Raw genomic sequence first — 26,762 nt, 5'->3', positions numbered from 1 at the left:
CATATTAGAGCCTGGGTGACGGGGGGACAGGGCCTTGATTAACAAACACCAAGAGGGAGAGAAGACTAGACTAGGTTAGAGGAGAAGACTTGATTTGGATATATTGAGTTGCTAATAGGATATACAGGTGAAAAAAAAGTACAACAGGCCATGAAAAATGAGATAAGGGCAAAAGGTTCAAATTTTAGAGTCGCTGACATGAAGGGGATTTAAATTTGAATGAGGAGACACCAAGGAAATGAGAAGACACCAAGGAAAAGAATAATGTTTAAATGATTGGTAATGGTCAAGTTCACTTTAAAAATTTTGTTTTTGTTGTTGTTCTTGTTTGTTTGTTTTTTAAGTTCATCTTTAAATGTTTACCCTGACGAGAAATATACCAATCCAAAAATTAATGTTAACACTATGGGACTTCGTCAGTGTTTCCTAAACTATGTCATGGGGATGATCATTCTATTCTGTGCAGTGGGTGGTATTAGAAATTCTACACAAAAAAAAAAGTTTTGTGATCAAATTCAAATTAGCTTAGGAAATGCTAGGTGCTAGGTTACACAGAGTTTAACAAAGTGCTTCATCATAGGACTCCTCAGAGCTTTTACTATGCTACTCCAATGGGAGACCTGGAGTGCAGCCTTTCCTAAACATATCTGTCGGAGCACAATTCTGTTCACAGAATACTTAACCACTGGGAAGCACAGTTTGAGAAGTACTATTATGAAGTATAAGAAGGGCAAAGCGGCCCTGGCCAGGTGGCTCAGCTGATTGGAGCATTGTCCCATGCACCAAAGGGTCACAGGTTCAATTCCCTGTCAGGACACAAACCCAGTTTGTGGGGATTCAATCCCCGGTCAAGTGCATGTGGGAGGCAACCAATCCATGTTTCTCTCTCACATCGAGGTTTCTCTCTCTCTCTCTCTCAATAAAAACATATCCTTGGGTAAGGATTAAAAAAATAATTTTAAAAAGTTTTTTTAAAAAGGGTAAAGAGAGTTTTGTTGCTATGTACTCAAGACTTCACCCTTCATTAATGAAATAAACATTCTGCCCCCTCCCATTCTCTTTTGGAGACTGGAGCAAGGCCGAGAGATTGCTCACAGACCCATGGTCTTCCTTGTATTTCCTTAGGTTACACCAATGGGATTGCTCCAACCTGAGAGCATCAACTAGAGAAAAACAAGACCACAAGGTATGCACATACCTGGGCTTGACAGCTCTGGTTACTGATCTGAAAGGCAAACATGACTGCCTGCTTAGAGTACAGGGCCGCCTCCTGCTTGCCCTGTCGGGCCTCAGTGTTTTCTCCCTGGTCACAGCCCAGAGGGTCACAAGACTGGGGTCTGTACTTCTGAGCCTAATGACCTGAAGAAAGTCCTTTAGTCAATCAGACCTCCATTTGATGTGCAAAATGTGAGCAAATGTCCTTGTTCTGCCTATCTCCTGAGTTCTTCCTTTTATTGAAAAAAAAGTGGGGGGAGGGGGGGAGATACAATAATATAATACAGATAAAAAGTATGCCTAAAAAAATGGAACACACTGCACGCCAATATGGGTGTTGTTAGTCCACCACTATTTCTACCACAGCCAAAAATGTCATTGCCATTAGACATGCTAATCCTAAACCTACTCAGCAACTAAAGCAATGCTAAACACACTGCAGGGAGCCCTTGATCCTGAATCACTAACCTGATCCTTTTCTGGGCAAACTTATCAGTGTTTCCACACTGCTGATTCCTCCATCACGATTTTAAGACCCCTCCATGCACTGGCCTTCACTTATCTCCCCAGGAGTAATAGTAACCACTCTTCTCAAAGGCTTGAGGGAGAATTGAAGAGGTCCATTTGAAAGTTATTGCATATAATGTGCTACAACAGTGCTTCTCAAACTCTTTGGTCTCTGTACCCCTTTACACCCTTACAAATTCTTCAGAACCCCAAAGACTTTGCTTATATGGGTTATGTCTATCTACATTTACCATATTAGAAATCGCCAGTGAGAAACTCCTAAAACACAAGAGCGCACAGCACATGTTCCATCAGCCGTCACAGCCATGACAATATCACGCAACCTGCAGCCTCTGGGACACCGCACTACACACTTGTACGGAGTGAGAGCAGAGGGGCAGATAACACCTGCGCGCTATCTTGAAGACAGTTTTGATCCTGTGGAACCCCTGAAGGGGATTCAGAGACCTGTAAGCAGTTCCTGGATCACACCTGGAGAACCATTACGCTACTGTGTCACCGGGATGGCTGTCCCCATCATATCCCTGGAAATGCAGGGCTTAAATAAAGGAGAAAGTTTGAGAATGCAGATATGTGGTTGGGAGCAAAGAACAGCAACAACAACAAAAAATGATAGTTGAAGCCAAGAGCTAGGAAGATGGGGAAGAAGAAGATAAAGAAAAGAACTTTGGGCCCTTCCGGCGTGGCTCAGTGGTTGAGCATCAACCTATGAATCAGGAGGTCATGATTCAATTCCCGGTCAGGGCACATGCCTGGGTTGCAGGCTCAATCCCCAGTATGGAGCTTGTAGGCAGCAGCCAATCAAAGATTCTCTCTCTTCGTTGATGTTTCTCGTTCTCCCCCGCCCACCCCCCACCCACCTCCTTTCCTCTCTGAAATCAATAAAAATATATTATTTTTTAAAAAAAGGAAGAAAAGGACTTTGGGAAAGTTAACATTTAGAAAAGCAGGATTTAAAAAAGGAGCAAGTAAGTAAAACAGAAGAAGAAGGAAAAGGGCTTAGGAAGAGCCGGAGGTTCTCAGGGTTGGTGCAGGCAGAGTGCGGGACAGGCGTGCACTGCTGCAGAGGGCTGGGGAGGGCGAGGCCGAGACAGGGCCACTCCGCTGGACTGTCTTCTCGCTGTTGCTTCTAATGTAATTGTAGTTTGGAGCTTTTAAGATTTTCCCTTTATCCTTGATAAGTAATGTGCTGCGGTTTCACTATATGAATCCAGCTGGGAATTTATCTTATGCTGCTCAGAGCTTCGACAATACCTGAAACCTCGAATGTCTGCCTTTAATTAAGGAAAACGCTAAGCCATTGTGACTTCTCTTTCATCCAGTGTTTTCTTGCTGGAATCTCCATTAGGCATACCTTGAAGCCTCTGTACACTGGCAGGAAAGACTCACTCTGCAAGCCACCGGCTTGCAACCTCTGGGTGAAGGAATGACGGAAGCCTGCCACACTATGGACTATTAAATGGCTTCCAGAGAGAGCCCTGTACACAGAATTCCATGTTCAGATAGAAAGGAAGTGGGCTCATATCCTGACCTTTCAAAAAATGTAGTGATGATGGTAAGATGGAAGATTGGGAGGGATAACGGATCAAAAAGGGGGTATTTATGATAAAGGCAAACAGAAGGGGAGCCACTGACAAGAGAACAGATGGGAGGGTAAGCCTTGGCAAGGACGGGGGATGTTTCCTTTGAAGCAAGGAGAGAAGTAAAGTTGCATGATAATCCAAATATTTAAAGCAACAAAGAGGAGGAAATAGGAGCGCTCCCACTGGGATGTCTTCAGAGTTCCCTGTGAAACAGATGTACGGTGATGAGAGTGACAGGGGCAGGAGGCGGTTTGGGTGTGAGAAGGAAGGTGGTTTGGAACAGCCGCTGTGGATCCTGGATACAACCAGCGAGGACAGGAATGCCGAGCCGTGGCGAAGGCTCGCTGAGACTCTGCGGCATAAGTGGTCGTAAACCCCGGCCTAGCTTTGTGACTTTGGCCAACAATTCTTGGCAACTTTAGATATTGAGTAACGGCCTGAGCACATGCTCTTCTTTGTGAAAAGGCTGCCAGAAGGAGCGATTCAGAGAGCATCCCCTTCTATGGAAAGGTGAAACCAGAGAGAGATATAGTTTAATATGTGTGTTGGTCACAAAATCCCATAAACGAAGAGGTTACTGAATTCTTTCCTATGGAGAGCAGTACAATCAACCCTGACTGATTCCATCAGGAACTTGGCTGAGAAAGGAGATCAGCCGAGCATGACACAACTGTCACCAGTGTTCTGAACAAACAGGACATCTCTAAGGCAAATATTTTCCTAATTTCTATAAGCCAAAGCACTAGCTCTCCACCTGCCTCCAGGAACACATGCCTTCAAATTATATATGCACTGTTCTCACCCCAATTGGGACATGCTGGAGAGAAAAAGAGGGTGCTATTAATAATTAAGTAGGATCAGTGAGCACACACTGGGACTGACTGGGGCAAAGTGGAACATATGGTTCACCCTTATCATACGTGACCCACACTGCATTGCTCATGGCAGCTCAGAAATGTGAGGAACACACAGTTCTGTGTGGTTGGTCATGAGGGAAATGAAAACTCCTAGAAAACTGTGAGCCACCAGGACAGAAAGCCATCAGAGATGCCCTACGTCTCATGGTCAAATGATTATGGTTGGCTAAACTATAACAGCACAAAGCCAGCCTAAAATACAGAAGGAGGAAGGGAATGGTTCTTCTAAAGGAAAAATGTGGAGCCACCATGACTCTAGAGCCCCCCAAAGCGCCCCCACTGGTCACAGCTGACTTTGACCTAGTGAGCTGCTTAGCCTTGAACATGCTTGAAGGTGTGGCCAAGTGCATACCTCTCTGAACTGCCTGTGGTTTTCAATGCCAGCTAATAATGAAAACATAGACCAACGAGTAATCCACTTAATCCCATAGGTAATATAGTAGAAATGTAGAGATTTTCTTTTTGGTCCTCATTAAATCACTTTTCTCCTATCTTGTAAATAGCAGATGAAATACTTTCCAAATTTGAAAGCTATTGAGTTGCAAGAGAATGAAAAAGTTAACATGGTCTGCTTTGAAGAAAAACCCACCAGTGTTTTATTTCATCTTCATCACCAGTACAAAATATCTTTATTTTTTTCCAACCAACCTGGTAACATGGATCCCTCATGAGTAGTCTCAGACAGATTAACACTCTCAGAAAGTGAATAGATGGGGCTCGATTAACCCACTCTCTGAAAGAAGAAAACAAGAGAGAACATGTTTGTTCATGTCTAAAAGACGAACATGCCAGTTCATGAACAACGCACAACTATGAAGGAGATGAGGAACATACAAAGGAATAGCATTAGTTTATTTCAAACTTAATCTGCAATGGGAATGGTTATTTTGGACTTACACATTTGTTCCATTTTAATGCAAAACACATAAAAGCCATCATTAACACTCTGACGTAGAGGCCCCCACACCCCAGAGTTACATGGCTTACAGTGCTGTTACTGACTCCGGGCAGACCCCGACCAAAACAAATAGCTAGAAGGTCCAATAATTAGATTTACCTTAATACGAACGTATGCCCTAATGACTAAAAAATAATACACATACATTAAAAGGAAAATATTTGTATTTTATTCTTTTTTTTAAATATATTTTTATTGATTACAGAGAGAGAGAGGGATAGAAACATCAGTTCTGAGAGAGAATCATTGATCAGCTGCCTCCGGCATGCCCTCTACTGGGGATCGAGCCCGCAACTGGGGCATGTGCCCTGACCGGGAATTGAACTGTGACCTCCAGGTTCATGGGTGGACGCTCAACCACTGAGCCATATGGGCTGGGCTGTATTTTATACATAAATGACCACATTTACTTATCAATGGGTTGAGTGCATCCTCGGACACCAAGCAGCTTGGAGCCTTGGAATCAGACTGGACAGCACCCCCACGGGGTCCTCTTCCGCCTGCTATTTATCACAGTGGCCACGGAAAACCCAGCTTCAGTACGCTATGCCATCGTCTCTAGGAACCAGCACAAGCTTCATGTGGAAATCGTAAGCTACCTTGAGTAGCTTGCACTGTGTCTGATGGATGCCGAGTATCGCTGTTTTCCTCGAAAATTTAAAATAGCCATGACGCCCCTGGGTGTTCTCAGTTTGAGGCCCTGAGCCTTGGGTGTTTCCTGTGACAGCCTTCTGTGACATGAGGCCAGGACATGCAGAGACCAACACGGCACAGGTGGGGCCCCTGAGAGCGGAGGAAGGCAGCTGGGCACTGGCGGCGCCGGGAACTTGCTGCGTGCACTGCCTGAATCCCAGTGCACGGAGGACCCGCCAGGTGACACCTGCCTCACACTGCCCGCCAACCTGGTCCGACATGGCACGTGGTGCAAAAATGAACAGAAACCTAAAATAAAAAGCGTCTGCTATCCCATGTTTAGCCGAGAAAAAACTAAGGAAGTTACAGGAAGAGATTCCAGATGAGACTCCACAGAATTTCTCCCTCCCCCTCCCACCTCCCCAGCTGGGCTGGCTGTGCATGGGGCAAGGTTACAGTAAAGATCCGTCAAGTGAAGCATTTATTGAGCCGTGACCCCAAGCTAACCCTCGCCTGGCTTGTCCCATATTTATTACTCTTCCGTGCAGAATCCAGCTTCGTCTTCTCTATGATCCTGAAATTCAACTCTGCCCCCACACCTGCACATCTCAACCTGAGTGCAAAACCCCACTCTCCTCCAAGGCAGGATGGACATCTGGGGTCACTGCCCCTGGAGGCATCGTCCCCCACCCTATGCCACCCACACTCCACCCCAAGCCACTCACCATTCCTCCCATCCACCAAGACTTGGCTCCTGGGAAGGAGGCTGGGAAGCCTGCTTTCCCTTGGCCTTATATTCCCAGGGATGACTGGCGGCTCTTTATAGACACAGCCCCCAGCAGAGGCCTGGCCCCGTGGGGAGAAGTTGGGCTCGGAGTCCCAAGAGCATTGCTGGCTGAGAACTATTCCTCCTGCCACAACAGAGGCTTCCGGCTGGAGCTGCCCACCACAGCAGCAGTCGACCCTCCGACCCTTCTCCAGCCCAGGCATGTGACAGTGACACCTTTCCGACTGAGGCAACCCACCCCAGGGCTACCAGCCAGGCAGAACTACCCCAGGCCACGCTGGGAAGCTACGGCAGTTCATCTGACCTCCCCACATTGGGAAAAATAATGCCAATTTGAAATACACTTTGAATCTAAAACACAATCACCTATGGGGACATTTGTAAGGAGGTGGTTATTCGGAGGCTCCTGTCACAGAGAGAATACCTATGATCTTACCAATAGGGAGGTAGCACACGACCACTCTCCCTTCCCTTCGGTGCTGGAAGGCTGACTTTTGGTGCAAATGCTCCGTCCCAGAGACCTACCGGAAGTAACCATCAAGTGCAACAGCTGCTGGCAGCCCGATGAGGGTTAATGCTGATTGCTTTCCTTACTTAAAGGAAAAGCCAGGGGCCTGTTCAGAGGTGATTCATGGAACAAATATGTGTACACTTGGTGTTTTTCCTAACTATATGCAATCTTCCTGAGAAAAGTTCATGGCCTTTCCAGTGTTTTCTCATGTCAAAATAAGTAGGAAAAGTTTTTTGCTTCCTCCCCTACTAAAAAAAAAAAAAAAAAAAGGAAAGGAAAAGAAAAAAAAATTCCACCATAGGTTTCATTTTTTTTAACTGTTAAAAGAATGTAAATAAATGGCTGAAACCGGTTTGGCTCAATGGATAGGGCATCGGTCTGCGGACTGAAAGGTCCCAGGTTCGAATCCGGTCAAGGGCATGTACATTGGCTGCGGGCACATCCCTGGTAGGGGGTGTGCAGGAGGCAGCTGGTCGATGATTCTCTCTCATCGATGTTTCTAGCTCTCTATCCCTCTCCTTTCCTCTCTGTAAAAAATCAATAAAATATATTAAAAAAAAAAAAAGAATGTAAATAAATGAAGAGGTCCAGAAAAAATCTTGAAAGTCCAGAAAAGAACTTTCAACTCTCCAGAACAGAGTTGAAAGTTCTATTCCAAAAAAATTGCCATTTTTAATGTGTTTTTTTGTGGGTTTTTTTGCTTTTTTTGGGACCGAAGCCCAAAGCTATTAATATTTCTGCATGGTTCTGGCCTCGGCTGCGGTGAATGTAAATAGAATTCCTGGTGTCTGAGTCCTCTGGCTCTTCCTCTCTGAGCACTGACCTCTCAAGGAGCAGTTGTTCCTGCCTTGGCTCCCCGCCCTTGACCCCCACGAGAGCATGGCACGTCGCATGGAGCTCTGGTGTCCAAGGGGAGTGACGTGCTCTGTAAGACGATATCGCTCTCTGTTTCCAAGGGTTGGGGGACTGGGAAACACACGCTCAGTGCCAGCAGAGAGTGGCCGAGCATGACAGTGGCGGGCTGGAGAGCCAGTGCCTTCACTTCCCGGCAGCAGCAACCGCGGCCTGAAGCAGCGGTGCCTGCCGCCCAGGCCAGGGTCCTACCCCAGGGGATGGCCGGAGGGAAAGTGACTCTTACTATGGGAGCAGGAATGCTCAGCACAGGCCAGGGGATCCTCTGAGGCAACTCTGGAAAACCTGTCTGTCTGCAAAGATAGTGTTTCCCCGGAGGATTAGGTCCCAATATAGCAGCCACACACCACGGATTCCGAGCAGGCAAATATTATCCCCTCTGTGACTGAACCTCTGCCACGGCTTTCACAGGACTATTAATACATGGCAGCGTGATCGGGGCCCGGGGCCTTGGCCTGGGACCGGCTGCCACGTCGCTTGCAGCCTCAGATGCCGCTTTCTGCCATCACTATGAAAAGCGGAGGAAACTGGCATCACCAGAGGCCCAGCATTTGAACAGAGAAAGGGTAGTTGGGGTTTCACCTTCTTGAACAGTGGGGGAACCCAGTATGCGATGTGAGCGCTCCGTGGGACCACCAGCCACGGAGCTGTGGTATTGATTATTGAATAATAATAAAGCTGCAAGCACCAAGCTAAAGGAGAGCATCGGATAGTCTGGGGTTAACTGACCAAGGGCTGTGCACATGCCAGAGGTTACAACCTAGACCCCCCTGGGCAATGCTTCCCTCTGTCTCTCATCAGAATAAGCAGCATCTTCATGGGGAGAGTGTTCTTTAGATTTCCCTTCTCATGTTGTCATACTGTTTGCGTTAACACAAAAAATAGCAACAAAATTGCCGCTTTTGACTTGAGATTTTAAAGTGGAGGAATTCAAGTCTGTTTCAAAATAAATATTACCTCAAATTCATAAGACAGAGAACTATTTTTTTTATATAGTTTAAAAAGTAAAAGTAACATCGAAATAGAAACTGATTATAAATGAACTAGAGGCCCGGTGCACGCATTTGTGCACCGGCGTGGCCTGCGGGGATTGACCGAAACCGGCAGTCCAACGCCACCTGCCACTCCTGCCTGCCACTCTCACTCATCCTGACCCTGCTGCGCCTGCTGCAGGCTTGCGCCCAGTCAGTCAGTTCCAGCTGTGAGCCCTGTGTCTGGCACCCATCAGTCAGCTGAGCAGTGCTCTTGGTGTGGGAGCACACTGACCACCAGGGGGCAGCTCCTTCATTGAGCGTCTGCCCCCTGGTGGTTAGTGTGCGTCATAGCAACCAGTCGACCGGTCATTCGGTCGCTTAGGCTTTTATATATATAGATATTCAAGGAATCTTTGCTGACTTGTTCCACTCTTCATAATGGGCCCGTGTTCTTCCTCTGTGTCTACCCCTAAACCTAGATCAGCACAGGCCCCAATAGAAAGTCCATGCAGTGAATTATACTGGTCCCTAAACTCAGAGAGATAGTGAGCAGAAAGGACTGTCTTTTGATGTTTCTTCCAGTTAGTTGATGAAACTTTCAGAGGCAGAATGCTTTTAAATATGTACTCATCACCTACTAGGAGTTGGCACTGTTGCCCCCTCAGGGATGGCTACAGTTTGGGACAAAGCATGCACTTGTGTTCATCGCGCTTCTTCTAAAGGGAGAAGACCAATAATAATACACACAGACTGATAAAAATGTACATCAGGTGGTAACCAGTGAAGAACAACCACAGTTAAGGCTGTAGGGGTTCTGGGGATGCTATTTTAGGACAGTCAGATGGAGAAGGGTTCTCGAATAAGATTAGCATCTGAGTGAACTGAGGAGAGAGTCTGGGTGGGAAGAGCAGAAGAGTTAAACATATAGCCCATGAGCAGGAGTGTGGTGGTTTGTGCCAAGAATGACAAGGAAGTCCTTGGGGCTGGAACAGAATGAGCCAAGACTGAGTTACAGGAGGGAAGCCAGAGAGAGAAGGAGCCACATCTGCAGGGCTTTGAAGAATACGAATAGGGACTTTGGACTTTTTTATTCTGGAAGGTCACTGAAGGCTTTAAACGGAGGACTGCCATGATGTGACAGAGAGTGTGAATGGATCCTTCTGGGTATGGTGTTGAGAGTAGTATAGGGAGCTGCCTACTGCAATGGGCCAAGCAAGAGATGATGGCAGCTGGGACTCAGTTAATAGGTAGGAAACTCTAAAGCTGAGGGGAGGGCAAGTGGAGAGAACCCAATCAAAAGTCCTATTGGGCACCAATCAATGCATGAAACAAAAGATGAATTGTCAGCAAGAGAGATATATACTTATAAGGCACAGTCTCTCGGGACAAAGCTGATGAGAGTAATTCAGGGATAGGTGGACTTTCATTAGTGGGACTTTTGGGGGATTGATGGATTGATGTTAGCTGTGGGAATGTGTCTGTCACTTATTGCCTGGCTCTCAGAAGCTCCTGAACTGATGGAAAACTGTCATTTATTGCTTTGGCCAGGTTAAAACTGGTTCTGGTGGTTGCATGTGGCCAAAGAACAAGAAGTCCTTTCCTGGGAAGGTGGGAACATTTTAATGTCATGCCTGTTACACATCCAAGTGAAAAAGTTTTGCAAGAAGCAGTAGTAAATAGTGAAAAAGAGAGAAAATGAATCCTGAAGTGATTATTTTTCTGTGGTGCAGAACTGAGGACAGATTTTACATGTACTTTGATTAATGAAAGAATCAGGTCATCAGCGAGGCAGAGGAGAAAAGAATGTTATTCAAGATTTGCGTCAGGACCTTGGGCTTGTCCCTACCCTCTCAGCTACCTTATCTCTCAAAGGAGGCTGGACTGGATTTTTATTTCAGGATCCATTCCACCCCTGTAATTGGATATCATTTTTTTTGTATTTTGTGTGTGTGTGTTTGTGTGTGTGTGTGCACATTTTAAGTTTTGGATAAACTCTAAATAACATTTCAGGAGAAATAAAAATGTAAGAACTAGATATTTGTTCCAATAGGAGAAAGAGGAAACATTATTCTTACTGGAGGTTACATGAAGTCCTAGGTTCTTACGGCTTATACATATAAAGTTGTGAAACTTGGAGCAAAAAAAAAAAGATACAAAAGGATAAGACCATAAAGGATATTCAGCCAATGATTCAAATCTAAAAATTCTACTCTGGATAAAGGCAGAATACAATTTTGTATGTATATAATAATCTCTCACATAAGTGAAAAAGAAAAAACATAGAATTTTTAAAAATATTAGAAGGAAATATAGTAAGAGTTGAAGTAGCTATTTCTAAGAATGGTATAAAGAGTAAATTTTCATTTTTTATAATGTTCTGTATTTTTCAAAAAAATTTACGGTGATCAAAACAATTTAATGCAAAGAAGTTCCACTTTATGAAGACTCTCAGGCTCCATGCTCTGCGATAAAACCAGTGTCAATGGCTTGAGTTGGGGATAAAAAAAAACCAAGCCCTGTTCTTCAGAAGCATAGTTATAGTGGGGAGGAACTCAGGCCCAGGGCCATAGGAGGGAGAGGGGGGGAGGGCCATCGAGGGGCCAGAACAGCCAGAAAGGAGAAGATGTGGGGCAGCATTCTTCAGGTGAGGATGAGCATGGGCCAAGGCTCAGAAGTGAGAGTCATAACTTTCCAAAAACAATGAGTGGTTCACTCTGACCTTGGTGAGCCCAAAGGGTGCTACGGGAAGGATCAGGAGATGAGGCTAAGCTCTAGCTGTTTTGGCTCAGTGGTTGGAGCATTGGACTGAAGGGCACATGCTTGGGTTGCAGGCTCGATACCCAGTAGGGTATTCTCTCTCATCATTGATGTTTCTCTCTCTCTCCCTCTCCCTTCCTCTCTGAAATCAATAAAAAAATATATTTTTTAAAAAGAGAGAGAGAGAGAGAGAGGAGGCCAAGAAGGAACAAGATCTCAAGAACTGTATCAACCAGCTAAGGAACCGGAGGTTTACCCTGGCCATTAGAATGTTTTTAAGTGCCTACAGGCCGAATCCTGAGACTTTGTGGGACCTTAATGAACCTTTATCTCTATCCAACTTATGGGGCTGATTTAGAGACCTCTCTGGGGAGGTTAGAACGATCTGGCAGCCTTGACCAAGGTGACCAGGCTTCTCTTTTCCTAGGCCAGGAGGAAGCCTTCCAAGGCCCCTAATGGCCTCTCTACTCCCTGGTGAGATAGAATCCCAGAAAAAGCATCTCTCCATCAACTTCGTGTATTTTAAGACCCCAATCAAGACACTGAAGAGATTGCTGCTGCATCCTAACTTCTAGTCCTCTCCTCTGACCTCCTGTGACAGGGTCTGGATAGCTAATGCTGAGGATCAGGAAAAGTTCAAAGGAAGAGTCACCTGCATCAGACATATGCCCAGGAGTGGACATGGGCACAAAGGTCTGATGAGTAAACAAATAGCTACATAGGTCCTTTTGGTGAGGGGTGTCTGTGAAGTTCCCAGAACACTTCTAATAGCATTTCTAACAAGATTGGATGTTTGGGCCAGATGTGTCCCCCTAGTTCAAGCAGTTCTGGAGCTCTTGTATAGAATGTAAATATAATCTTCCCAAGCTAGACTCCCTACAAACTCATTTCCAAAATATTTCAAATTTGTAGAAAGTATTTCAGGAAATGTGATGTAAAATAATGATACCAACTTGTTCTTATCAGAAAAGTGACTGCATTTTTGGACCGAAAAGATCATGCTAAATGATACAGTTGGTTCTCTTTTAACTGGAATTAGAGAACCTGGGGTATATTCACCTCTATAAAAGTTACAGCATAAAGAGGTTCATGTTTGCAAATATGTTAGAAAGAGGGGCTATCCTGGCAATTCTAGAATAATTATAATCAGAAAGAGGCCAGTTAAATGAACCCACCTTAAAATAACACCAAATTTCACAATAAATAGCAGAGGCAAGATTCCATTTAAATATTATAATTGTAACTCTAATCTAACAAGTAGAAAAAAAGCAAGAATAGATCCAAAATCGTATAAGGTGATCCAATACCCTTGACTTCACTTTTGACTTTTGCAGCATTAAGAGGTTCATTTTTGCAAATATGTTAGAAAGTTTCATCAATTTTCCTAATGGCATCTCCTACTCTTTGCCATTTAAAATATGTTTATTTGAAGTCCCATCTTGTCATCTTCCTTGTTAACACTCTCTTCTTCAATTCAAAGTTACTTTCAGTAACTTCATAACACTCTACATCTTTAGCCAGATTCACAAGTTCATTTCACAAGTAGGTTATGTTACATTTGCATTGTCTGGCAATCAGCAAGGAATGAACCAACAGAGAGGGAGCTCAGAGGAACAGATTCACAGAAGAGATATTTGAGTGGAGGTCAATTTTATAAGTGGTCAGTTTTCTGGGAAATATGTCAATTTTGTGACAACTTGTACTTCTCTACAGAACCTCAGAACCTTATCTTGGATACCAAGCACTCTTTGTGCTTTCTTTGCAATTTCCTCCAGATAAGATAAGAAGAGGTAGGTTTGTTTAGTAACGGCAGAGTCTACAAATGATGTTATGGCAGAAATAAAAGTTGGGAGATCAAAATTTGCTCCCATGCTCTGCCCACATAGGGATTTATTACCATGTGTAACCAGCAGTAACCTTAGATTCAGAGGCCACACTTTCACTTACCCTTAGAGATCTACCATGAGGTGTTTACAGTGTTACCTTATCTGACTCTGGATTAACAAGTCCTGTTTCATTTCAGAGGCTGCCTGACAATGTCATTTCTGAGAACAAGGGAGTATCACAGGTCAATCTTAGGAAAATAACCCAGAAGTGAGGTATCCAGAAGTGAGGGATAGGGGTTGACTGAAGTTGGGGAGGGTGGAATAGAAGAGGAACAACATCAATTGGGCATAAATAGGGAGAGGAGTTGGAAGAGCTCACACTCCACAGATGAGATTAAGTTCCCAATCAGCCATATTCTCAGGATAAAAGTGAATGGCATAACATCCTGAATATGCCAATCATGTCTACAACCAGAAATGGACCAAAGTCCAGACCCTGCAGCCTTTGGTGGGCTTCATATACACAGTTTATATTAACCATAAGTTCCCTTATAGGTGATAGAAAATAACTGTTTTGCTGGCCAAAGTAGACTCTGAGTCCCTAGAAAAAAGGGACCACTCATCTTATTCATCTTTGTATTTTCACCCCCTCTTCCTTCTCCATCATTTGCTCTATTTCTCTTCCTTGCACATAGTAGATGCTCAACAATTTGTTTACTGAATTGAATCCAAGCCTTCCAGTCAACATTAAGTCTGATGTTCACAAAGAAAGGGCGTGGGAAGCCATACTAGAAAAGAATTACAGCCCTGCGATTTAATTCTCCTGTAAGTCTAAAGTTAGACAGAAAAGGACAAAAGGGTAGTCTGCCCAACTTAGCAAGGTTATATGGTCCGAGAAACAATAGACCTTTAGACCTTTTACCCAACCCTGCTTTTAGAATAGAACAGAACATACCAATCTGTCAGCAGCCAAAGGATGATGTAAAAGGATGTTCTTGATGTTTAACATTCCCAAATTCCTTCTCATACTATGAAAGCAAAGAGATCTATAATCATCCTTTCCTGGTTTGAAGATTTCCAGGGACTGCTCATATTGCAAACCAGTAACATCATCCAATATAAGATGCCTCATTAATCACTAAGAAGTTGGAAAGGTCCTGACAAGAGATCTCTTGACTTCAGAATTGTTAAGATCTTTTTCAACTGTTAGATGCCAACCCTTGCCCAATCATTTTCCATAACAATATCTGCACCTAGTGCCTTCAGTATAGGGACACAGAGAGGTCTCTACAGCTTTAATACAGGAAATCTGTTCCCTTTTCCAAAGTACCAACCTGACAAATAGCCTCCTAAACATCCCTTGAAGAATCCATGATAGTTGCCTTCAAAACAAATTAAAGAACTTCATTTTTCTAATACCACTTCAGGCATAATTATTCTGCTACTAATCATTATTCTACTCTGTTCAAGCTGAAGAAGAAAGAACCCAGAACAACTTCAGGTCCTTTGTAATGTTCATTAATCTTTCAATGATCTTTGCATATATCGTCAAGAATTGAGCACTGACCTATAATTACATGGCCATCCTCAAGATTCTAGGCTTCTGTGTCATCTGAGTCAGTGTAATAATCCTCTGCTTAAATCAAGTACAAAAGTATGACAGATGCTGTCCCAATCCTCAATTGCTTTATGCTAAATCAACATTCTTAGCAGTCACTGCCCAGTATTTAAATACTCAATACTAAATAACCCCGTCCAACAGACCCAAGCATTAGGCCACCACTTAGGCATGCATTTAGTAGCTGATTCATCATGGAGGACCCATTGGGATGATGTTCTACTTAAAGTCAGCTATTACATTGGACCAAGTCAGAGTTTTCTTTCAATCAAGGCATTAAATTATTACTATCTCTCCTATTTTCCAGAATAAGAGCAGTTTTTTTTTCTCATCTCACTGGGACAGAATCAGATATCTCAATCAAGTCTCAAGTGATGGGGAAGATGTAAAGTTTTCATAGGTGTCTTTTCAGCCAGTGCTGAGGGGGGAGAGGGTCTGGGCCTCCTGGGCAGAGTAGAAGACCAGGTCCTACCACGACCAAGTGTTGGGAGCCTCCTTCCAGCAGCCCAGAACAGGAACTGGAGAAACAACTCAATCCTGACTGCAATCCAGCAGGAGGGCTCACCAAAACGCCCTGAGACTCTCCAGAGAGAACCTAGAGAACTGGCTAACTGTTCCTTCTCTACAGTCCCACACTGCACCTGTGTGAAGACAAAGGGGAGCAAAGGAAAGAGCATTTGATTTGGTCCTGGGATCACAGGTCGTCATCGGGCTGTGAGTGGATGTCACACATTCACCCTTTCTCCAAGGCTGGGCAGCCCACGTAATCAGTCCCTGTATAGACTACAGAAGTGCACTGTGAGGATGTTGCCCTGTGTCACCTGCTGTCTCCCTCATAAGGACCCAGACCATAATCTCCGCCTGAGTATCCAAACTCAAACTAAGGGAAACAGTGTAGCTTGCCTTTCTCATTTTACCGTATTTACCATTAAATTCAGCAACTTTGGTACCTAACCAGAGTAAGCTCAATGAGATCATGTGCAATGGCTGTTTATTCATCTCCTTCTAAATGGCCTTTGCTCTGTTTAATCCTTTGTGTATGTTATATTCAGTCTTGTAAACGACTTTAAACCATATGCTAGAGATTTATATAAAATATGCCATTCTTGGCTAAATGTCTATCTTTCCTGGGACAATCTTACCTGCATATGAGCCTATTTTTCACCAACGCTGTAAAGATCTCCTGAAATAGTTGATGCTGGGGATGTTTGCTGAAATTCCTCTCATTCTTGTAGTTTATACTGAGATGAAACAAACAGAAAAGTATTTCATAACAAAAAATTATTTAGGATGCCGCCAAGTTACCAAAGAATGATCATCTGTATTCATGCAAATGTTCAGGGATTCTTGGATTTTAATATATTGCCAAAGGCAAGTATCAGTTATTAAAAATATGAAATAGAAATGCAGTTATAATGCAGTTATAAAGTTAATATTAATATCACAGGCAAGCATATATATTTCATTTTACCACATTAACTAACTTATGCCCTACCAACACTTAACAGCTAAAATTGGTCAGAGGAAGGAGATGAGTATGTGGAAAGAATGATTGGGGCGCATTATTTGGACAGCTGAGCAGTACTTAGAGAATTCCTCCCTTCACTTCTCAACCCACTGTGATCTCGATGGCTACTATAGCTATTAACCCCAGGGGTTGTCACACATATTTCCTTGTAGATAGTGAGAGTTTCTGGTTGCTGATTGTGTGTGTGTGTGTGTGTGTGTGTGTGTGTGTGTGTGTGTTTAACAAAGTCCAGCTCCAGCTTCTTTTTTCTGGTATTACAGCCATCAGAGGTAAAAAATAGCCCAGACATTACACTTCAGAACTGGGAGAAGATAAGCGATAAATGTACAAAAGGGTCACATTGCTACAGAAGCTATAGTACATTTTTGTGCAATGTTAAAGTAGACCAGCTTTAAGATCTATGCCTAATAAGCTGTGATCACATAAACATACCACCTCGAAGGCAATCTCTGGACCCTTAGATGGCCAACTGTACTGTACTGCCTGCCTTCGCAGATAACAGTGGACAGTGTGTCCCTACCCTCGGCAGGCGAGGGTTATAATGGTGTCTTAGTACATGGACACTGGTAGACTGAATATGTAACCATTTTTAAAGAATTTAGTGTCCCTCACTAAAACTATATTTTAAATATATGAACTTGTAACATCATGTGACTTTTGTGAACTACTAAATTCACTGTCATAAAATGACGGGGAAACAAAATCTAGGCCAAATAAATAAATGATCCTTCTAGAATATTCATGTTGACATTTCATGTCACTCACTATTTACGTGGCACTTAGTGCCAAATGACCTCCGTGCACCCTAAGACTGACAGAACCAGCTCCTGGGAGGGGAGTGGCCATGGGAACATACAGCTTCTAGAAGCTCTGCATGGCGACAGGAGAGACAAACAAGGGCTGACACAGTCAGTGTTAAAGGTGAGGTGCAAGCCCTTCATCTGAAAACCTCTGTTGGTTGGACAACCACAGTCTTTAGCCACCACATCTGTTCATGGTCATGGGTTATTTTATTTCTCCTCATTGCTGGACACACCACGCTGAAGACAAAGCGTGGAATCGGCCTCAAAGGGTCAACACCGTGGAGCCACTTCCCCACGGAGCAAATGTCAATTGCGTGTCACCAAAGAGTCCCGAAGCTCCCAGTCAGTTTCACCGGCAGCCAGTCAGCCAGTAATTCACACCCTATTTCTGGGAATTGTTTAGGCACTGACGAAAATGATTAAGAATCCTCATGGTAAATTTTGAAATGGGTTTTAAATTTCAGCTCCCTTGATAAACTTATATAAAGCTTTGGGCTAATTAGAATAGGTTGCTAAAGGCAAGGGAGATCCTGGATTTCTTACCTAAAATTTTCAAGTTCAACAGCTTCGGTGGACTCGTGCCACTGACCTCGAGCTCTGTGTCCACCCGCCTTGATGGCGGGCTCAGACTTCGTCATGCTATTTTGGGCACTATCGAAGGTAATGGCTGGAAGCTACAGAAATAGAAGCAGAGTATGTGAGGATAACAATTCAGCCCAGGATAAAGAAAGTAACCAAAAGGGGGAGGGGCGGGGGAAGGGAACGAGTCTTTCTTCAAACCAATAGTTAATATGGTAGCCAAGCCCAAGGGAGGGGTTTTCCGAGATTGAAGACCATTGACTTAAACACAATTTACTCTTTCTATCTCAGACTGCTTCGTTTTCCTTCATAGCTCGTCACACCTCCTGTCATATCTTACAGTTATTTTTGCATTTTCAGTCTCCTTTGATTCAAGTGTCAGCTGGAAGTAAGCAGGAACTGGCCTGTTTCAGTCCAATGCTGGATCCCCCTACCTCAAACAGTGCTGGGACACAATTGCACAAGGCCTGAGCATTAGGATATTTTGAAGTTTCTCAGGTGATTCAAATGTGCAACCAGGATGGGGAGCTTCAGGATCTCGCTAGAACACTCTTGTATAGAGAGTGGAGCCCCAAATTGAAAGTCATCATTTGTTCATTCCATCCATCCATCCATCCTTCAACATTTACCAATCATGCAACACTACTTGCCAGGTGCAATGGATATAAAGGTAAAGAAGATTCTATCACTTTTAATTAGTCTTAACATCATGAAATTATCTATAATAATAAAAGGGTAATATGCTAATTAGACCAGACGTCTTCTGGATGTCATTCCGGATGTCCTTCCTGATGAAGCCGGGGCCAGAGGGAAGCCAGCCTGGGTCCTGGGTGCCTACTGGCGGCCGGAGGAGGGAAGGCCAGTCCCGGGTGCCAGCGGGAAGCTGGTGCCGGCAAGCAGGGGGGAAGGAAGGCCTACTCTTGCATGAATTTTTGTGCATCGGGCCTCTCGTATTATATAATTCACCATAAGAAAAGTAAAATGTGCTTAAATCAACCACAACAACTTGAGCATGCTCCATTTACAACACGAACTGGTAATTACTTACATAATAAATTCTCAAGTTCTCAGCATTCAAATAGTTTCATTTACTAATATTTACCTACAAGTGGGATAACCTGGAGAATTGTTTTTGTACCACAGTGAAGCTGAGCATAGTGCAAACAAATAGCCTATTCTTCCCCAAGTACAAACAAGGGATGTTCTGCAATTAGCTAAATTACTATGTATTAGGTAAGCAGAGCATCATATAACAGGATAAAGGATCCAATGTTCAGTAAACTGTTTCATTCTACATACCATAATTATCAAATAAAGCTATAATATGTTGTGCTTATCTTATTCCATCAAAGTATTTGATAGAAATCTGCATAAAGACATCATTTCCTTATCCAAACAGAATGTCTGACTTCCTATAAGGCAGTCAGCTTATGAAACAATGCATTATAATGAGAATATTGTTAAATAGCTAGCAAAATAACAAACTCCGAATCCTTCTTCATCATATGCTAGACACAGTTGAATTCTCTCAAAATAGTAATATAAATCTTTCATCCTGTAAAACAGGATGTTGTGTCTTGTGGTGGCTGTGGATTGGCCCCACTGAGGTAAATACCATTTCACAGATGAGAAAACTGAGGCACAAAAGGGCTAAGTGACTTGCCTAAGGTTCACACAGCTAGCAAAGGTCAGAGCTGAGATTCAGATCTAGACTATCTCCCTCCCTCTTCACGGTGCTCAATCCTCCAACACCTATTTATCTCCAATGAGGAGAAACACTCTCTTGAGTCAGCCCATGTGCTTTTCAGAGGTCTCCTTCATACTGTTCCATCTCTGTCTTCCAGTCCAGCATCATCACCTTTCACAGTATTTGAAAGGACATGATTGTTTATTTTCTTTTCTTTTTTTAAATTGTTTAAAGTTTTACATATGTCTCCTTTTTCCCTGATTGACCTACCCCCCACACAGCCATTCCCACCCCCAAGAGCAAGCCCCCACCGCCCCAGAGTCTGTGTCCATTGGTTATGCTAATATGCATGCATACAAGTCCTTTGGTTGATCTCTAACCCCCGCCCCCCACCTCCCCTGCCATTTGTCTCTGGATCTATTTTTGTTCATCAGTTTATGTTGATCATTATATCCCACATATGAGTAAAATCATGTGATGTTTATCTTTCTCTGACTGGCTTATTTCGCTTAGCATAATGCTTGCCAGATCCATCCATGCTGTTGCAAATGGTAAAAGTTCCTTCTTTTTTATAGCTGCATAGTATTCCATTGTGTAGATGTACCACAGTTTTCTAATCCACTCATCTGCTGATGGGCACTTAGGCTGTTTCCAAATCTTAGCTATGGTAAATTGTGCTGCTATGAACATAGGGGTGCATATATCCTTTCTGATTGGTATTTCTGGTTTCTTGGGATATATTCCTAGAAGTGAAATCACTGGGTCAAATGGGTGTTCCCTTTTTAGTTTTTTGAGGAAACTCCATACTGTTCTCTACAGTGGCTGCACCAGTTTGCATTCCCACCAGCAGTGCACGAGGGTTCCTTTTTATCCATATCCTTGCCAGCACTTGTCGTTTGTTGATTTGTTGATGATGGCCATTCTGACAGATGTGAGATGTCATCTCATTGTTGTTTTGATTTGCATCTCTCGGATGATTAGTGACTTTGAGCATGTTTTCATATGTCTCTTGGCCTTCTGTATGTCCTCTTTCGAAAGTGTCTATTTAGGTCCTTTGCCCATTTTTTAATTGGATTATCTTCCTTTTGTTAAGTTGTATGAGTTCTCTGTAAATTTTGGAGATTAAACCCTTATTGGAAATAGCAATGGCAAATATGATTGTTTCTTTGAACATGTCAGGCGACTCATTCTGGAGGGCCTCCCCAGACTCCATGCTCTGAGGACAGACAGCCCTGTGGAGAGGCCTTGCACCAGCAAACAGCACCGCCTTGACAGCCCGTGGAGTAAGTCACGTTGGCAGTGGGTCCTCCAGCCCCAGGGATGTTGACAGGACCACAGCCTCGCAGACACCTGACTGCAACCCCATCAGAAACCTGAGCCAGGACCAGCTGCGTTGAATTCATGACCCACAGATGGGTGAGGGACAATAAATGACCTTTGTTGCTTTAAACCACTAAGATTGGGAATGATCTGCTATGCAGTGTTTGATGACAAGTCCACCAAAGAATAAAACAAGGACCCAAGGCCATACAATATAAATACATAAGTGAATAAACAAAAGATAAAAAACCATGCCCCGAGTTCTGGCTACATCAAACTGGTCACCCATCCCGGAACCACCGTAGTGTTTGACCATTCCATGCCTGGGCGTGTGCTGCAGCTATAACTCCAGATCGCCTTTCAGGCTCAGCTCCAACAGCCTCCTGGTGCGCACCTGCCCAAGCCTTCCTGGCTGAGCTGTTCACTCCCTCCCTGGTGGCATTACTGTGCTGATCTCTCCTGGAGCACTTATCACGGCTTAGTGTGATGTCTAGTTTACACATCGGCCTCCTCGAATTTGACCCCCCTGAGGGCCAAATGTGCCAGGCTCTGTGACCCCCCTCTCACAGAGCCTGGCACATAGGTGTTCAAATGTGAAGCTGTTGAATGAATGCTCACTTTGTCCACAGAGTCTTGCGAATCTGATTCATCTGGTATATTACCTCCAACCACGTTCATCCATTCACATGTTTGTTGCAGACACATTGTTTGCCAGATGATGTGTGAGACACTGGGTATAGGTAAGCAGGACGGCCATGGCCTCTGCCCTCAAGGAGTTTGCAGACCCATGGGGGTGGGGAAGGGGTTAAACTAGCATAAGAACATGCTGCAAAATTAGTGAACAAGGGTTTGTTGTGGTGGAAAGTAAAGAGAATAGGGTGGGCCATGGCCCAGATGCCAGGAGTAATCCAGAGGGTTCTAGGCAGATTTTTACGCAGGCTGGAAGGCAGAGAAAAACTGTGGGTGCTGTAGAAACTGAAAGCTACCTGGGCAGCTTGAATAATACGAGTGGAAAGGAAAGAGAGCCAAGAATAAAGCAAAGGGACTTCCTAAAATTTTGGTCATGTAGCTTCTACTTGGAAAGGTCAACATTCCCTGTTGCTTATGGATCCAGGACAGCATTTGCAGATGGGCCGTCAGATACTGCACAGCTTCTTCTAGCTTCATTTACCACTGCTTCCAGTAGAAATGTCCGCTCACCATTTGGCTTTTGCAATGCTTATTTTCTTTCCTTCAGATATCTCATTATTTTATTCACTTCACCTAGAATGTCTTTCCCATCCATTCTGCTGATGAAAAACCAGCCCATTTTTCAAGAACCATCCTCCTTAAAGTCTGTACCATTCACAAGGCAGGATTCTGGTCCTGCCTTGTCATGTACCGGAATTGTCTTTCCTACACTTGGTCTGTGAGACCACAAGAACTGTACCTTATGCTTTTTCTTTCCACAGCATCTTTTATTTCAAAGGCATTTAATTGACCTGTCATTAATTAATTTCTTTATTCTATTTTTTATTGCAAACCAATTTCTCAGCTCCCTATGGCTTTAAATGTGTGTGTGTATGTATGTGTGTGTGTGTGGGGGGGGGGGGGAGGGTACTGAAATTCCAGCTCTAGGCAGATTATTTCAAGATTTGTGAAAAATGGCCTGGCCTAAGTAGCTCAGTGGTTAAGTGTCAACTTATGAACCAGGAGGTCATGGTTCAATTCCCAGTTAGGCCATATGCCCAGGTTGCGGGCTTGATCCCTAGTGTGGGGCGTGCAGAAGGCAGATGATCAATGATTTTCTCTCATCATTGATGCTTCTCTCTCTCTCTCCTTCTCCCTTCATCTCTAAAATCAATAGAAAATATTTTCTAAAAAAGGATTTGTGAAAACCTCTGGTGAAATCTCCAACCAATTTTGTAATTTCCCTTTGTTGCAACAAACCTGGAGCAATTATTTTCCTGGAATTATTTGGCGTCACTGGGTTACGATCATTCTAACCCTGCTTATGATGAAGGCAGGTGTACATCTGCCTCAGTGTGTGTCTGCCCCACTTCTGTCACACTGTGGGACCCTCCTACGGAGCCGCAGACGCTAATGTGGTGGAGAGCAAACAGGACCGACAGCGAAGGCAGACACTGGAACACAGGAAGCAAGGAGGTTCAGTGGCGGGCCTCATTAGAGTCAGATGAAGGACACTCAGTTCTCGCAATTCTCTGCCCAAACCCACAAAGTATATTTCCTCTTCAACTGGTTAATTGGCCATCTTGGCCCATTTACAAATAACAGGCCAGGACTTGCTGGAACCTAAATTCAGGTGACTGGGCCTTAATCCCAAGTTTCTGTTTTCAAACTGACTGCTACTCTAAGTCTCAGAACCAACGTGTGGCCCACTTACACATTTTGATGGGCATTTCTGCCTACGACTCTACTTTGCTATAACCCTTGTTTTTCTTTCTTCTTGGCCCTGGTTTAATTAATGGTAACCTGTCATACTTGATGTGTCTTTATAAGCCTCCTTACTGGAACAAGTAAGATATAAATAAATTCTTGATTTATTCCCTCCAATTTCTTTCTTCTCCTATAAATGCCTCTACACTATTTTATGGAAAGGAGAATAGGCTGTTCAGAATAAGATTTATTATTTTAGAATTTAAAATGAATGAAAGTTTTATACACAGAATTAGGAATGGATTTTTGTGAACCTCGGGAACCTTCACATAGTTGAGCAGTTATTTTTCATAGAACCATCTGCTTTCTGAGTAATTAAAACATTACAAATACACATTTTTGTACATGTGAAATATTTCTCAAAAAGATAAGCCATATGAACTTGTCAAACAACAGATTGCAAATTCTAAAACTGGTTTTAAGCGGGGAGGGAAACTATTCAATTCACTTTCATTAACAGCCAGGTGTTGAAAGGGGACACAATAGATCTAGCGCAGCATGAGCTTCAAAGGTGGAAAACTACTGCCAAAACCACCACTGGTGATTCTTTTACCCTGGCTAGAGGGTTGTTATGCATACCCATGTGGTAACCCAATTCTTAAGACACAGTTCAATCTGGCAAAACCTGACCAAGAATTCACAGAACAGAGGATACAGCAGAGCAGAGGCATAAGTCAAAGTTGTTGGCATTGGGAAATCTATCATCTTGCCAGGAAATTAGACACGTAGACAAGAGTTTCCAAAACAATGGAGAAAATAATGCTACGAGAGTGAAAGATGGTGCATTGAGGAGATGCGTAATTACTTCTAGAATGGAAGATAAAGGGAAAGCTTTTTGTGGAGGTGGCATCACTAGATTTGAGTCTTGGAAATAGGTAAGAAATTCAGGAGAAAGGAATAGAAAGAAAAGGTAGAAGTCTGACAATATGGTAACAACTTGCAGTGAGAGAGAATGGGAACTACAACCAAAACTGCATGCTGAGTCATCCTGCTCACCTTACTAAGGAAGAATGGGCTGGATTTGGGGCAATGATTCATGCAGGTTGTGAGCAGTGAGCCAGAAGGATACTAAGCTATGTCAAGACAGACAAAGGGTAAGAGTGACTGCTAAAATCGGTGGGTGAAAAGAAAGGAGTTACTGCGAGGGGAGTGAGGGTGCAGCATTAGTAACAGAGAAGAAGGAAGTGATAGGAGAAAAAATGGTCTAAGGCCACGTTTACTCCAAATCAGAGCTTACTCAACGACTTTTTTAACGGTACATGATTTAATTTCCCAAGTCGTTTAAAAGGTATCTTAGTGGTTAGAGGCACACATTGCCGAGGTGGCGTGTCTGAGTTCCGATCTGCCTTCTACCATTAGCTGCCTGTGTGATCTTGGGAAAGTCACCTAACCTCTCTGTGCTTCTGGCTCCTTACCTGCGGAAGTGGGAGCTTTGGTTGTTAAGCAGGGTAAGGCAGGAAAAGCATCAGGCACATAGTAAGCGTTCCCTAAAATGAACTATCATTATTTGGCCTTTATTTGCCATCAAATCATTAGAAAGTCATTCTCTGCTATAAATAAATAGATAGAAATGCTGTAGTTCTCTGCAAAGTTCGGCTGATATAGCAAAGGCCATCGATGTTGAGTTACCACCACATGAGCTCTTAAACAAGTAAAACGAGAATAGCATAGCAGGCTTTGGAGCCATGCCACCACGGTCAAGTCCCATCCCAGCCACTTACTAGTTAACAGCGCTAAATAAGTGTCTTCTATTATTATTATTATTATTATTATTATTATTATTATTATTATTATTATTAGCATTGCTGGGTTGTTTCCCAAACCTCCAGGGATGGCATTTAATCTCATGACTCTCCAAAGTCTTACAGAAGCAAAACCAAAAAGAAATGTGTCAAGATAAATTCCTTTTTCTGTCTAATAAAAATATAAAAATATTATTATAAAAATAGCCCAAACTCACTCCTCTCCCCTCTTTTCAGCAAGAGACAATTGGCAGCAATCCTCAAGAGTGTTGCTGTAGCAGGTGGGCAGCATGAGGGGGTGAAGAGGAGAAGAAGGGAAATGTGGTGAAGAGCGTTTTGAAAAAATCACTTGCCCCAAAGCTCTGAAGACTTGAACATCGGGCATTCAATAGAAGACATGCTGTTTCCAGACCTGAGAGCTTGGGTAATGAGGACACGTGGCAACAAGCATAGAATAGAGCAGGTCCGAGGCCTGAGAGGAGAAGAATGAAAAGACAGACTATCGATGCCAAGTCTTGGCAGGTGTGAGAGACACAACTGGGTGAAGAAAGACAAAAATACGCAAAAGAAAAAAGAGAAGTAGGCATATCATTCATAAAGATGTTGAATGGATCCCTTTGGGAACGCGTGATTTCCTTTTTATTGACATCCGCACCTTCTTTGAAAACCCTACCTGTTGTTTGCTTGATTGGACGTTCAAAAGGCACCGAAGTCTTTTCAGATCTGAATAGTCCCTAGGAGAAAGAATAACACAATGTCAGCCAGCAGAAGACTCCAGGTGAACTAGGCACGTCACCCACTGATGGCACTGCCACCGGGAGGCCTGCTTTTATGGGCGGAAACAGGCACTCTGAACACTTCCTTTAGGACTTTGCAAATGGTCACACAGTACAGTAAACACTGCAACCCACAGTAGTACTGGTCCAGGGTCCCCGCTAGTTCTCAGAAACCTATTAAATCTGGTTGCTGGCCACGGCCTAAGTTAAAAATTAGCAAAGACTCAGTATGGGGTTACCTGGTGGTGGTGATTCCTTGCTGTTTTTTATCGGTTGATTTTTCTGTGGTCTTCACCTTTCTGTCTTGATCAGGCATTGTAAAACGTCAACGCCCCAGAATTAACATTGCATTCCTTTCAAAGTAAACCGGAGGGAAAAACTTTAGTTGGGTTGGATGCTCCAAAATATTCTCAGTTAATACAGCCAAAAGTCACTTATAACATTTACTTAAATGTGCAAAAAAAAAAAAAAAGTCAATATGAATACCATTTACTATTCTCATCTGAAGGCCTCTGGGTACATTGAGAGAATGGTTTATAGTACTCCAGAACCTATATTTTCTAAGTCATCCTTGATTTCAAACATTCTGACCCATTGCTCCAATAAGTATTGTTCTGCATGTCAGGAAAAATGTCCTCATTTGGGGTTTCTGAAATATGTATATCTATAAGC

At 43.4% G+C, this 26,762-nt stretch overlaps 1 protein-coding gene across 9 annotated transcripts in view; it reads right to left on the bottom strand.

The window, feature by feature from the left end:
* Nucleotides 1-26,423, bottom strand: part of NEK10 (NIMA related kinase 10) — a 136,546-nt gene extending 110,123 nt beyond the window's left edge. For all 9 annotated transcript variants that reach the window (XM_054729848.1, XM_054729842.1, XM_028130160.2 and 6 more), the window contains exons 1-5: nt 26,330-26,423; nt 25,988-26,048; nt 18,094-18,224; nt 16,362-16,460; nt 4,892-4,976 (exon numbers count right to left, since the gene is read on the bottom strand). In XM_054729848.1, coding sequence (XP_054585823.1) covers nt 4,892-4,976; nt 16,362-16,460; nt 18,094-18,224; nt 25,988-26,048; nt 26,330-26,406 — 453 coding nt within the window. In that variant the 5' untranslated portion in view covers nt 26,407-26,423. The remainder of the gene's footprint in view (nt 1-4,891; nt 4,977-16,361; nt 16,461-18,093; nt 18,225-25,987; nt 26,049-26,329) is intronic.
* Nucleotides 26,424-26,762: the final 339 nt, after the last annotated feature.

The sequence above is a fragment of the Eptesicus fuscus genome, chromosome 18 (assembly GCF_027574615.1).
Source record: "Eptesicus fuscus isolate TK198812 chromosome 18, DD_ASM_mEF_20220401, whole genome shotgun sequence".
Taxonomy (NCBI): domain Eukaryota; kingdom Metazoa; phylum Chordata; class Mammalia; order Chiroptera; family Vespertilionidae; genus Eptesicus; species Eptesicus fuscus.
This window is presented reverse-complemented; position numbering and strand designations above follow the sequence as displayed.